This window comes from Ciona robusta, chromosome 1, assembly GCF_009617815.1.
Source record: "Ciona robusta chromosome 1, ASM961781v2".
NCBI lineage: Eukaryota > Metazoa > Chordata > Ascidiacea > Phlebobranchia > Cionidae > Ciona > Ciona robusta.
In genome coordinates, this window is record NC_143235.1 from 12,605,587 (window position 1) to 12,620,583 (window position 14,997).

General features: G+C 35.1%; 2 protein-coding genes across 5 annotated transcripts in view; both read left to right on the top strand.

Moving 5' to 3' along the window:
- Window positions 1-8,101, top strand: part of LOC149743356 (complement C3-like) — a 29,462-nt gene extending 21,361 nt beyond the window's left edge. For all 4 annotated transcript variants that reach the window (XM_089875916.1, XM_089875914.1, XM_089875913.1 and 1 more), the window contains 12 exons: window positions 445-629; window positions 1,474-1,619; window positions 2,074-2,251; window positions 2,723-2,868; window positions 3,614-3,743; window positions 4,273-4,427; window positions 4,785-4,909; window positions 5,294-5,404; window positions 6,038-6,138; window positions 6,518-6,630; window positions 7,078-7,163; window positions 7,791-8,101. In XM_089875916.1, the coding sequence (XP_089732042.1) occupies window positions 445-629; window positions 1,474-1,619; window positions 2,074-2,251; window positions 2,723-2,868; window positions 3,614-3,743; window positions 4,273-4,427; window positions 4,785-4,909; window positions 5,294-5,404; window positions 6,038-6,138; window positions 6,518-6,630; window positions 7,078-7,163; window positions 7,791-8,019 (1,705 nt within the window). In that variant the 3' untranslated portion in view covers window positions 8,020-8,101. The remainder of the gene's footprint in view (window positions 1-444; window positions 630-1,473; window positions 1,620-2,073; window positions 2,252-2,722; window positions 2,869-3,613; window positions 3,744-4,272; window positions 4,428-4,784; window positions 4,910-5,293; window positions 5,405-6,037; window positions 6,139-6,517; window positions 6,631-7,077; window positions 7,164-7,790) is intronic.
- Window positions 8,102-8,231: 130 nt separating this feature from the next.
- On the top strand, window positions 8,232-14,926 carry LOC149743357 (uncharacterized). The gene is made up of 6 exons (XM_089876077.1): window positions 8,232-10,243; window positions 10,923-10,964; window positions 11,020-11,178; window positions 11,951-13,828; window positions 14,108-14,237; window positions 14,776-14,926. The coding sequence occupies exons 1-4, from the start codon at window positions 10,094-10,096 to the stop codon at window positions 12,191-12,193; spliced, it is 594 nt and encodes a 197-aa protein (XP_089732203.1). The 5' UTR covers window positions 8,232-10,093; the 3' UTR covers window positions 12,194-13,828; window positions 14,108-14,237; window positions 14,776-14,926.
- The last annotated feature ends 71 nt before the right edge of the window (window positions 14,927-14,997 follow it).

Sequence of the window (14,997 nt, forward strand, 5' to 3'; positions counted from 1 at the left end):
ACCACGACGGAAGATTTTTTCTCAGTCCTCTCGTGGCCAATGCCATTGCCATGTTAAAAAGTCAATATATTAAAGGTCCAAGTACTAAAAATGTGAAATAGATATTCCGGCATTTTTTTGTGATCCTAAAGGGCCACCGTTTCATCTGACATATGCTGAGATATTCTTAGGTGTTCTGTGAGTGCAAACATTAACTAAAACACCTTTTTCATTATAATGCACCTGGGCTACAGACTTTGGCTCTAGCCAAACGGTTATGAGTACAAGTCCCGACACTGTTACCATTGTGGGGGTATGCGTCCTTGGACAATTGCTCCAACCCAGTGGTCACTTATAGGTTATCTGAATATACATTAAAAAAAAGTCAAAATTTTTCAAATATATTTAAACACACTTATAATACACCCCGCGGCAACAAAACTTAAATAAATATTAAATTCTCAGACTTCTCGGTTTTCAACAATTAGATGACAACTCCTACGTCCATTGGCAAGCCCATAGCCACAGTGATATACAAGGGACAGACACGCACGATTATTGGTACGTGAGGAGACCACAAGCAATAGACGTTGAAACATCAGCTTATGCTCTCCTTGCACAAGTTAAACTGGCAAGCAGCAACAACAACGGTATATTTTATTTATTTTTAGGAAAATTTAAAACAAAAATTTTTATGGAAACTCTATTACTAAGAATGTAATGAGAATTAGAATTTTATAAATTCTTGTTTGGGGCAATGGCAATTGTTATAAAACAGCAGCAAAATTATTATTTTTAAATAAAAAAGGTACAACAACAGTATTTTTCATTTATTTTTTTTAAATTTAAGATTTTTTTATGGAAATCCCATTACAGCTAAGAATTGGACTTTTTATGTATTTTTGTTCAAAGCAATTGCAGTTGTTATAAAACGGCGACACAGCAATGGTATTTTTCAGTTATTTTTAGGAAATTTAAGAAAGTATTTATTTTTTATGGAAATCCTATTACAACTAAGAGTTGAATTTTTTTATATATTCTTGTTCGAGGCAACGGCAATTGTTATAAAAAACGCCAGCAACAACGATATTTTTCATTTTTAAATAATACTATTTTTATGGAAATCCTATTACAGCTAAGAAGTACATTGTGTATGGTTTATGAATAACCATGTGTGTTAATTGAAGGAAAGAATGTAACTTGCTTTATTTAGGGCAATGAAATTGGGTGTTTCATACACCTCGTGCCAGCTTATGGGTTACTAAGTATGCTACTTTGTGGGTGAATATTTTTTTGGACTTTGTTAATTTTTTATATGTATGACTGATAATTTGGATAACGCATCCGTGACCACTGGATTGGAGCAATTGTCGTTAAGTACCTGTTACTTAGCGTGTGAAATATTTGGTTTTAATGTGTGGCTGCGACTTTAAAGTACTCATTAGTGCCTACTGCTTTGGAAAATTGCTGTTAAGTGTCTTGCTTTTTGTTCAGTACAACAATCTGACCTTGATACCACAAGATCTATTGCTTTATGGTTGATCAGTCAACGTAACGAAGCTGGTGCTTTTAGATCGACGCAAGACACAGTGGTTGGATTACAAGCTCTTGCTGAATACATGGCCTGGGTCAGCCAAGTGGTCAGTACACAATATATTAACTTATTTTCCTATTACTTAAAAAAAATTTTTAAACATTTTTTGAACAATTGAGATGAAAATTGCATTATACATATAGTAGGTTGGGGTAAGACGGGACACCTTAAGCAAATAGTACCCAATATCCTGATCCTGTTTTTAACAATTACCAATGGTATATAGGGGTCGTGAGGATATGGTTATGTAATTATTTAAATGTTTTTTGAGAACTGCTAAATGGTCTGAGAAAATAGAATGAAACAGTGTCTCATCTTTTCCCACCCTACTATATATCAATTTTGTTTCAAACCTTGCTCCAACCCATTCATAGGCTGGCAAAAAGTGTTTTTATAATGATCGTCATTTTCGGCCACCAATGATAAAGCAGGTTACATTCATTCATTCATTCATTCATTTATAAAAAATTATTAACATTCAATTTCCATTTCCAACATAGCAACCTCAATCTGCTGATGTCAATATAAGAATACAATTGCGTGGACCGCCTAACGTAGCATGGAGTCCTTCAGGTGACCATATCATGAACTTAGATGGTCAGAATGTTGGTTTCCGTACAGAAGTAGAGGTACCAGCACATATCATTGGACGTGGCAATATTAGAGCACATATATCTGGTATTATATATTTTTTTAATCGTAAATGGCTTGTTTTTTGTCTGCTAGGTGTAGCGACCGTGTTTTTTTCACATTTAATGTAAATGTTTTTTAACTGTAAGCGTCTTTTAACTTGGTAGGTATCTTTTTTACCCATTTTTTTAATCAAACATGGCTTGTTGTTTGTCTGCTAGGTGTAGCGGTCAAACATTATTAATTAAATGTAAATATTTTTTTAACTGTAAGTATCTTTTAACCTAGTGGGTTTCTTTTTTATTTATTTTTACTTTGTTTAATCGTATTTTCTTCCAATTAAATGTAAATATATTTTTAACTGTAAGCGTGTTTTACGGACCGTTGTTTTTGTTGTTATATTCTGTCTTTTCGTTTTAAATATTTTTTTTCTTTTTGTTATTTAATATCAGTTCTAATCATGAAATTATGAAATAAATACAATAAATATGAAATAAATGCAATGAAAAATTAACACAGGAAGTGGCGAAGGCATAATCTCCAACCGATGTATCTACCGAACATCATCTGCTGAAGGTGCTTGCCATTTCAACATCAACCATACAGTAGATTTTGTTCCTTCACCTGATGGTAGGGTGGCTGAGGAATTGCCAGTTAAGCTTCGGGTAAATGTTTGGTAGATATAGTAATGTGGGCAGTGGCGCAGCCAGGGAGGTTTAGGGGGTCGCGACCCTCCCTTTTAAACCAAAAAAAAAAAATTTATAGGAAAAATATTTAAAAAAAAAAAGTTAAAAAAAACAATTTTTTGAAAGTTTTTTGATTAAAACCCCCCTTCCTTATTTTTTTCTGGCTGCGCCACTGACTGTGGGGTAAGATAGGACACATTATCGAAATATCCTGATCGTGTTTACAACTGTCTGCGGGAGTTGTGAAAATATGGTTTTGTAAAAAAATATTTGATATATATATTACTGAGGGCTTTGTGGGGTAAGATGGACACCTTTAGCACACAGTATCCAAATCCCGATCGTGTTTTAAACATTTAACAACAGTCTATAGGAGTTGTGAGGATACGGTTTTATAATTCTTTGAAAGTGCTTTTTTAGATTTGACAGTACTTATGTGTTATTGTGTGTGGGTATGGAACCAAAATGTTATCCTTTAATTTTCTTAAACAATGATCCTAAAATCTCATTTCAACAATCATCCAATTTCATGAACACCGGAAATCAGGGCTAGATTGACAGAATTTATCATATGATTTTTTTTCCAAATTATTAAAATATTTTTCTCTATTATTAAAAAAATATTTTCTCCCATTATTAAAAAAACGATTTTTTCCTATTATTAAAAAAAAACGTTTTCTTTCCCAATTTTAAATATTATAATTTTTCATCTATTACTTTTTAGTTAACAATATCCAAACAAGTGGGTTCCCCTACTGAGGCTTCTATAGTTGAAGTTAATCTGATGTCAGGATTTTCTGTCGTCGAAAACGACCTGCAGCGAATGGCAATTTCCGAGGCAGTAGATGGATTGGGTAAGATTAAGTTAGCTAATGTGTCCCACGCCTGGCACAGCTGGTTCACGTCTGTCTCTAACCCAGAGGTAATGGGTTTAGGGCTTTTATCTGCCACCATTGTGGGCGCATGTGTCCTTGGGCAAGAGGCTTAATGGCAGTGGATTGTCTAAAGTATCAGCCATAAATATAGTGAAACACGATTATTCTGTTTCATGCACCCTATGCCCGCTTCAAGTTACCACATATGTAACTTTGTAAGAGAATATTTTTGTGGAATTTATTTTGTTTTTATTTATGGCTGACAATTTTGACAACACATTAGTGGCCACTGGGTTAGAGCAATTGCTGTTTAAGTGTCTTGCCCAAGAACACATACGTCTACAATGGTAGCAGCGATGAGCCTACAAAATGTATGGCTGACATAATACAAAATGTATGGAAAATGTATGGTTTTATGTATGGCTGACAAATTTGACAACACATAATGAGCATATAAAACATATTATATGAATTTTTTTTAACAAAGTTTTTTTTATGTCTCATACAGTTGACCGATATGAAATTACGAGCAGTAAAGTTGTTTTATATCTGAGAAGAATTGGAGCTGAACCGACCACATTGTCGTTCCGTATGCGACAAACTGTGGTGGTATCAAAACCACAACCAGCGAAAATTAACGTGTACGATTATTATGAGCCATCGGTAAGAAATAAAGAATAAATGTGATGTAGGGGTAACCTTTTTAGTTTTTCACAAAACCTGGGGTGACAGTATTAAAATTTATTTATTCTTTATTGTCGTCAAACATAGGAAACCGCATTAAATAATGTGTTCAATGTAATTAAATTATAATTCAAATAGTATAACTGTTTAGCGTGATTTTTGTACCTAATGCCTGCTTACAAAAAAATTTAAACTTAAAAATCTAAAAAAAATACGGTAATTTTTACACCTCGTGCCATTTATAAATCCCCCTATAATAATTGATGGTTATAAATCTAAACACTGTGATTTTGACACTCCCTCCCCACTTACAAATTCCTACATACATATTTTTAGATAAGTTGTGGAATATTTTATTCCTTACCTGGTGAAGTGGACCGGTTACGAACAACTCAAGCGTGCACAAGCGGTAACACAAACGAGTTGTGTAAATGTGCTGAAGGTTCATGTCCTGTTTGCAGGTATATGTTGCTTTATAAGGTAATGGGCCAATCCTGGCCTAAATCTCCTTTGCCCGGAATACAGGTATAAAGGAATGTAAGTTACTTTATCCTCTTGTGGCTGGAAAACTGCAGTTGTTATAACAAGGGTGTTCATACACCTCGTGCCAGCTTACGAGTTGCCATGTGTGTTACTTTGTGAGTGATTATTTTGGGGGGATTTTCGTTTTTTGCATGGCTAAAAATTTGGACAACCCATTAGTCACCACTGGGCTTGAGTAATTGCCATCAATTATTTTGCCCATGGCACACATGTCCACAATATTAGCATAAGTTGTATATAGACAACAAAATGTTAATTTGTTGACCTAATGCTATCTTTTTTGTTTTGTTTGTTTTTTTTAGAACACGTGAAGAGCAACTACACAACACAACTTGTCTTGGAAGTAGTGGCCAAGACTGTTTAATATGCCAGGGTGGCTCGTGTGAGAATATGTACAGAAAAGCTTGTACAAGGTTTGCTGGCTGTATAGTAAAGATTAAATTATATTAAAATTATAAATTAAAAAAAAGTAAAAAAAATATTAAAAATTTCTTAAAAATACGTAAACAAATTAGTCTGCAAAAAGTTGATGTCAAAAAAATTTACAAGAACTGATATTTATGCATAAAAATTTAACCAAGATTTTTTAAACCAATGTTTCGTCTGGCCTGCTAGGGTTGGTCAGGGTTAAAAATATTTATTTTTATTAACGATTAAAATCTTCAGTTTCTTTTTATGACAGATTCAAAAAAGTTAAACACAGTTTTTTTTTACTAGAACTATTTCTTTTAGTTGTTAGTGTGTAGTACCAATTGTTATTGCAGCACAATTGAGTTTTTTTACCATAAAACTTGTTTCTATCATTATGTTATGCCTGGCAGCGGCAGCATGAAAAAAGACTTTTTATTTAGTAAATTATTGCGTTTCTATTTTCTTGTTTATTTAAGTTTTTTTACCAGAAAACGTATTTCTATTAATATGTTATGCCTAACAGCAACAAAAAATGGCATTTTATTTAGTAAATTGTTGTGTTGAGTTATATTTTCTTGTTTATTTTATGACAGACACACCTGTTTATTATTAAAAACTGCCATTTAATTTTGCAGCAACTACGTTTACATTGCCACAGTAACAAGCCAACCAAGAGATGCTTGGACACCCGGGTACACGAGTTTCTCAGTTCGTGTGGATGAGGTCATTAAAGAAGGTATGAAACACTTTATAGTTTTACAGTTAGGGATGTGCCGAGCCAAGCTCAAAATCTGGAATCCGGCCTCCTTTTTTGACACTCAGCTCTCGGCCTCTAAATTGGCCCAGTGATGATCATCCTTAATTACAGTCATGGGGGCCAAACTTTTGAAGTGTCAAGGTGCCTATAAATTAAAAAAAATAAAAGGTTATGACGGCGAAAGCAGGGGAACTGCCGTTAAGAGTCTTGCCGAAGACACATACGCCCACAATGATAGCAGTGACGAGTCTTGAACCCATTACCTCTGTATTATAGGCAGATGTGCTAACCACTTTGCCACAGCCCGTAGAATATTTATTCTTTAGTGAAAATGTTAATACAAGTCTTTACCTTGAAGGTAATGATGAAATCAGTGTTGACCGTAACCGCATTCGGCAGTTTACCACAAGGAAAGAATGTTATGAAAAATGTAAAGACCCCGTTTTAGCTGGACCTGATCGTTCTGAAGAGGTTTGGAAACACCCTGTTATTTTTTATGCATTTTCTTGTATCAGGCATTTGGATGCAACAGCCATACTTTACACTCTTTATCCATAGTGAATGAATGAAATTTATTTCGTCTTTTCGGTCACGATAGCGAAAAACAAAAGAGTTTCCAAAAGCGAAAAGACGGGTAGTAACGGTAAAACAACGGTTGTTAAAACATGCTTATTGATAAAAAAGAAAGAAGTAATGTTTTGGATAAAAGGCGTGACCGTTAAGATACAGTGTAGAAATTTTGTAAAGAACATTTAATTAAACATATTATAGTTCTAATTGGAATAAAAGTGTGCGTAAGGAGACCAGTGCTTTAGCAACTATTATTTTGCTGTTGATCACCTTCTCTTCATTCTTTAAATAAAAAAACATTTATAAAAAAGTGATAAACTTTATAAAAATGTTGTTTGCCTCACTCAGAGTCAACGATATTTGAAACCAAACATGAAAATTTTGTTGATGAGCAATTTCCTTGACTTCAGTATGGATAGATCTGGACATGTGAGGTATAGTTATACAATGAATGTATGAATGTAACTTACTTTATCCTCTCGTGGCTGGAAAAGCCAGTCGTTATAACACAAGTGTTCTGTTTTATACACCTCGTGCCAGCTTACGAGTTACCATGTATGTTACTTTGTGGGTGATTATTTTTGGGGGGATTTTTTTATGTACGGTTAAGAATTTGGACAACTCTTTAATGACCACTGAATTTGGAGCATTTGCTGTTAAGTGTCTTGCCCAAGGACACATACACCCACAATGGTAGCAGCGACGAGCCTTGAACCCATTACCGCTGGGTTACTGGCAGGCGCGCTGACCTCTTTGTCAGGGTGCCAGACTAATTGTTCTCAGTGTCTGGCCACAGTGGTTAGAGCACTTGTCTCTAGACCAGAGGAGATGGGTTCGAGGCCATAAGTGACTACTGGTTTGGATCAATTGTTCTGTCCCAATAACACATAAGTCCAGAATAGTAGCAGCGGTAAACCTTGAACCTATTACCCCTGGTTAAAAGCAGACGTGTTAACCACTGCCAGCACAGAGCTGTACAATTAACTGTTTTTGTTTTCTTTACAATAAAGCTGTTTTTTTCGGACGTTTTACAAGAAACTGTTTTTAATATTTTTATGCAGACATGATTACCAAATGGGCGAAGGAACGACCGTAGAACGAATAATACCGGACTCCAAATGTGTGCAAATTCGCGCACGAGTTGCGTTACCAAAATTCCAGTGCGAAAATCCGAATTTTCCTCGCAACCCGAACAGACAAGCTAAATGTGACAAAATGATGAAAATGAAAACTTCTTGTGATAACATGGATAGATTAAAGAATCAAGTACAGCAAGGCTGTGACAAATAAAGATATTTGTGTTTCCTGCTTCTTATACGGTGCTATTATACACTGCTTTTAGTTTGTTAATACAAAAAAGCGCAGCATAAAAGGAATGAATGAATTTAACTTGTTTATCTTCGCGTGGCGCAACGGCAGTCGTTATAACACACATGTTCTTACCATACGCCTCGTATCTGCGAGTTACCACGCGTAATAGTACTATGAAAATGGGAATCCGGGATACCTTTGGCACCTAAAACCCATAATTTATGACCGTTTTTAACAATTAACATCGCTCTTTAAGAAGCGCGGGTCTACGGTGACATAATTTTAACATATAGTAGGGTGGGGGAAGACGGGACACCTTTAGCACATAATCTCCAAAAATCCTGATCGTGTTTTAAACAATTAACAACGCTTTATGAGAGTCGTGAGGAAACGGTTTATTAATTTCTATTAAAATGTTTTTTGTTTACTACCAAACGGGCAAGAAATGAAATGAAAAGGTGTCCCATCTTCTCCCTCTTCTAATGTTGAATTTTAAAATCGCTTCGTAGAGTTCGCTTTGTCAAAGCGTTTTTGGCTTCTCAACTCTTCGTTGGTTTGTGGTGTAGTTTTCGGCGCGGTTTACGAGTTACCACGAATAACTTTGTGGGTGATATCTCTCCCGATATAAGTAGGGACACGGGCCGTGGTAGGGACACTATGCATGGTAGGTTTTTGTAACTTTGGATTTAGAACTTGTAATAATGTAATGTCGTATTGCATGTCGTTTTTTTTTTGAAAGGCGAAAGAATCATGCGCTGAAGAGAAGCCAGAGAAATGCATGACAGGTCACAGCAACACCCATCATTAGTTGCAGACGTCGCCACCATACGGCAAATTTTAAACGAATAACCTCCATGTATTTACTCGCTAGATGGTTACAGAAATCGTATGAATATAGGGGATTCCCCTACAACGAATAATATTAATTCAGGCGTCGGTCAAGTGCTTTTAACCAAATTGCTTTTTATTGAATAATTGGTATTGTGACGTCACCAAGATTGATTATGACGTCAATAAAACCACGACGCGTTTACCTTTGGGAGATGCCTTACCTAAACCCTACCTTGAAACGACTTATAAAGAGAAGTTTTACATTAAACCAAAGTTAAACGTGCAACTTTATTTATAATGGGGTGGGGAAAATGGGACACCTTTTTATTTTGTTTTCCCGTCCCATTTGATAGTAAACATAGAAAATACAACGAATTACAAAACCGTATACTCACGACTCTCATAAACCGTTGTTAATTGTTCAAAACACGATCAAGATATTTGGGTATTATAATAGCTAAAAGTGTCCCATCTTCCCACACCCTACTACACCAACACAATATTTATAAAATACACCGCGTACATTCTTTCCACAGCTTAATAATTCAAAGCATTTGTTGCTCGTCTGGTTTTGCACATGATCAAATATAATGCTGGTCACTCGGCGCCGTGGGCTTTTCTACGTCAAAGCTTCGCATGCTTTTTTCGGTAAATTTAAAATGTCAGACTTGGGTATTTATGCGTTCGTTCGCGTGGTTGGGGTTCGAGATAGAAGGAAAAAGATGTTTAGTTTTCCCCCGAGCGTAGCCTATGTAAAATGCGTGATTTTATACGTAATAAACGAATGCAGTTCTGGTAATATTAGATATAGGTAAAGGTTAATATATTAATTTCAGATATCTTCAGATGAATTTAAATGTTCTGATAATTTCAGATATAGGTCAACGGTAATATAGTAGGGTGGGAAAAGGTGGGACACCTTTAGCACAGAATATCCAAATATCCTGATCGTGTTTTAAACAATTAACAACAATATATGAAAGTTGTGAGGATACGATTTTTTAATTAAGTGTATTTTCTTTGTTTACTACCAAATGTAACGAAAAAAACAGAATACTAAGGTGTCTCATCTTACCCCACCCTTTTAGTATATAATATTTTCACTGTTTTCGGATGATTTCAAATGTTCTGATAATTTCAGATATAGGTAAAAGCTAACAACGTGAAATGAACTATTTGTTTAAATTCAAAGCATGAATGTTGGGTTAAAAGCTACAGCAATATGTTGAGAAATTTCATCGCATGCTTTTGTATGTTCAGTCTACCTGCGGTATTTGCTGGGGGTTGCATAAGGGGGGGCGTTGGGGTCGAGGGGTTGCGCCGAAAGCTATTGGTCCAAGGGCGCCACCTGCGGATAATGGAACGAACTTCGGTAAAAAATATTTTATCATAGTAGGATGGGAGAGGACGGGGCACTTTTGAAACTTAATGGGCATACAAACGAAAAATCTAAATTTGTGTATTGATAGATATGCTTAAATGTGACCTAAAGCTATCATCAAAGTTTATCATATACAAAACAGCTTTTTAAAAAAATGAGTTTCAAAACCACTGAAGTAAAAAAAAATGGCCGTCGCGCAATGCATGGGATTTCCCATTAGAAAAATATCACTCAACTTTAATGGTTTGTAGTTTTTTAAATTACTGAAGAAAATTCAAATTTTATTTCTGATTTGGTATATTGAATGCTTCTATTTCAAAACTTGTCGAAACGGTCGATTGTTTTACTTAAGCGGTTTTTTACGCGACTTTTTTAGAAGCCGTATTGTTTTGTCAAACTTTGATGGTACCTTTAGGTTACATTTAAGCATATCTATCCATATACAATTTTTTAGTTTTCGTTGCCCATCAAATATACAAATATCCTGATTGTGGTTTAAACAATTAACAACGGTCTATATTGGAGTCGTGAGAATTAAGTTTTATAGATCTTTAAATGTTCTTCGTTTACTACCAAACGGGACGGGAAAATAGAATAAAATGGTGTCCCATCTTCTCCCACCCTATACTCTATATTTACAAATAAATTTCTAATAAAACATTCCTTTTAGACATCGGATGTCAGTTGCAGTTTCCAAATCCCATGGCCGCAGGTAATTTAATTGAATATTGTTTAAATTAAGAAATAATAACCAATATACTAAACAGGAAAATACATTCGATGACGTCAGCCATATTAAAGAAACTGCGTTACACCTCAGAATTGGGATCCTATTATTACGTAGTTACACGTCATCATGTGGGGGGTCCGAGCGGCTTCGTCAGTTTGTTGCTCACCTACAGGAATATTATATGCGGATAAATATGGTAAGATATACAGTAGGATTTTTAAACAATTGAGATAAAAATTGCAGCATGCATATAGTAGGGCGGAGGAGATGGGAAACGGTTTTATAATTCTTTGAATGTTCTTTGTTTACTAACAAATGAAAAGAAAAAATAGAACGAAAAGGTGTCCCATCTTCACCCACCCTAATATACTAACAATGCCTAACAGACATATATAGTAGGGTGGGATAATATGGGACGCTTTATTATTCCAGTTCTCCTATTAGGTGGTAAACAAAAAAACATTCAAAGAATTATAAAATCGTATCCTCACGGCTGTCATAGACCGTTGTTGATTGTTTAAAACACGTTCAGGATATTTTGATATTATGTGCTAAATGCGTTCTATCTTAACCTGTAGTACTCTATAACATATGCAGTTTCTACCATGCTAAAATGAACTAATAAATGCATCTAATTTAGGCTTAAACTAACAACAGCAACACAGTACACAGATAAACTGAGTCTATACAACCAATCATAATAGTTTAAGATCAGGATATATAAAATCCCTTCTATATAATCAGGTGGGGAAAGATGGGACACCTTTAGAACATAATATTTAAATATCCTGATCGTGTTTTAAACGAAAATATAATAAGAAGGTGCCCAATCTTCCCCTACCCTACTATATAGTAGGACAGGGGAAGATGGGACACCTTTAGCACATAATATCCAAATATCCTGACCCCCGCCTTACTATATATATTAACAATGTTGAACAGAAATATATAAACCTACCCACTTACAGATGGTCGCATGCCAGGGCTCGACGCAAAGCCAAACAAGTTTCATCAATTCGAGAACTTTCCCGTCATCTTGTATTGTGTTTGTTCATGATTATATTCTCGCATTGTTACGTCACTATTCCCCTCGACCCCGGGTCGCGCGTTCTTCGACAAGACGAAGACGTCATAAAGGCTTGCTTCTTTATAAGCGTCACATTGGACGGTGTGACGTCACACCGTTAAGTGTGACGTCACAAACTAAGTAAAGCTAGCTTTTTTTTTTTCAAAGTTCTCGTACACCTAACTGTGACGTTTGTTCGTAAGCTTTAACGTAATATATACGATTGTGACGTCACTGTGTCGAGATTTTCACAAAAAGAACATTTAATAATTATTATGTAACATAGAACAATGTAGTTATTATACATTAATTATTATATATACACTATTATAATATGAATTATACCCGATTATTTCCCAAATTTATTAAATTTATTAAATTTATCCGATTAGCGAAAGAGAATCAATTAAAATACCTTCGCCTATAATTAAGGTTAAATTTGATGACTCATTTTTTAAAATGTCACGTTAAGACGTTAACGCCGACATGAAATATATTTTCGTCTTACACCCGCCTAAGACGTCCATTTTCCATTACCACGAATTTCCTTACCGCCGCAGGCCGTCGGCAACCTTTTCATATTTAGATGAAAGGTCCCATTCCCCACAACGTTAACGTACAAACGTGACAGTTCCGACATGCATTCGACGCGCGACCTTTTCTTGTTTATTTTAAATATTTTTGAACTATCATGACAATCGACTTTCGTGACATCGTAATCAACCCCCACCTCGAAAAATGAATATTTTTATCCATTTTTAATGAATGTTCTGAAACAATCAGTTACTATACACGCATTGTGACGTCACAGAGAAGGTGGCGTATACGTCATTGAATATTCTTCCTGTGACCTTTGTTTGACCCCTTAATAGGAAGTTTCGTATAGTGAAGACGTCGAACCACTATCACATCTTTTTACGTCATCGTGACCTAATTTTGCTGTGATACGTCATACAGCGCTTATAAACGTACTCCGGTTGTTGGGAGTTAGGGGTATAATTGGTTAAAAGTGGTGTCATTGGAATACGGTCACACTTCTGTAAATATTCTTTGTTTACTACCACGTTAAAGGGAAAAGGGGAAACACATACCATCTTACCCAAACCAGCATTAAAGTGGAGTGAGGGAAGATGGGACACGTTTTCATTCTATATTTTTCCATCCTATTTGGTAGTAAACAAAGAACTTTCGAATAATTGCAAAACCGTATCCTCACGAATCTCATAGACCGTTGATAATTGTTTAAAACACGATCAGGATACTTGGGTGTTGTGTACCAAAGGTGTCTCGTCTCTTCCCAACCTACTATATAAACTTATGTCATATATATACTGTTATGCATTTGCTTTGACTTCTATAGCTTCGAAACTCCCCGGTAATGATGTTCTATCAAAAAATATTAATTTATCAGCATCGAGTTAAAAAATTAGTCAAACAATGGACTAATTCTATAAAGAATTTGTATTTTTCTATAAATATTTGGCTTACTTTGGCCAAAATTTTAGCACGTGCCGCTGTTTTGTGTTTGTAACTAAATAAATATTTTACCAAAAATTTGTTTATGTTACGCCATATGCAACTGATAAGGAAATCACGGAAAATGATGAAAATTAATTAAAGCATCCTATAAAAAAATGCAGTACGTATACGTGTCATATGTTTCCGTTGGCGTGTGCGGCAGAGCGGCCTGTTGTGTAGCAAAAGGGAAAAAAGTTCGGAAAATGATATTCTCGTTAAAATCTTATCTTTGTATTATTCCTAGAAGCTCAAGCTTTAAAAGGTACGTAATATTGTAGTTCTATTTTAGTATATCATAGGGTGGAAGAGATTGGACACCTTTTCATTATATTTTCTCGTTCTATTTGGTAGTAAACAAAGAACATTTAAAAAATACAAAAAATTAACCTCGCAACTCCTATATAAACCGTTGTTAATTGTTTAAAAAACGATTAGGATATTTTAATATTATGTGCTAAACGTGTCCCATCTCACCTCACAGTGCAGTATATTAGGAAATGCTATATATTTTTAACTACCTTATTTTTGCTTTCGTTTTAAGATGAACAAGTCACTTATCTTTGCTGTTGTAATTATTGCTTTGTTGTTGGCTGATGCTGAAGCGGGCAGAAACTTTTGGAGGCGAAGAGTGTGGGGGGGTTGGAACCAAGCAAAGGCTGCAACAGTACAAGGTCAGTGTTTGTATATATATTTGCTCAATATGTAGTAGGGTGGGGGAAGAAGAGACACTCTCGGCATAAAATATCCACATATCTTGATCATTTTTTAAACATTTAACAACAGTTTATGAGTCGTGAGGATACGGTTTTATATTTCTTTATTTTGGGGGATCTCCCATAAAAGTTGCCCTTGGATCGCATTTTTTGAATTTTAATGGATCGCTTGTAGAAGTAATTTCTAAGAGTCCCGGAACACAAATGTAAAGTATAGCTAAAGAAACATCGTGTATATGAATGAATAAATGAATGAATGTAACTTACTTTATCTTCGCGTGGCCGGTAAACGACAGTCGTTAAACACCACGGGTCACGGGTGTTCTGTTTCATACACCTCATGCCAGCTTTAGAGTCACTATAGGTTGATATGTTTGCGTTTAAATTGTACAAAGCACTGGTATTTAACTTCTTGCTATTTTGCCGGTGGTTTACCTCCGTAAACTGAACTATTAGTTATGATTATCCTTATTATACAATAATAATCTGTTTACAGATGATGACTTCCTTCCCTTGATAAACGACGAAGCAGCAGAAAATTTGGAAGTCACAAAATAACTTGTCGCTTTTTTGGCTTTGCACTTTTTCTATCTCGATAATGTGTTGTTGCATGGCCTACTCAATACACGACCACGAGTTACCATGTATGTTACTTTGTGGGTAATTTTTTTTTTTTTTTTTTTTCAATTTTTTTAATTTTTGATGTATGGCTGATAAT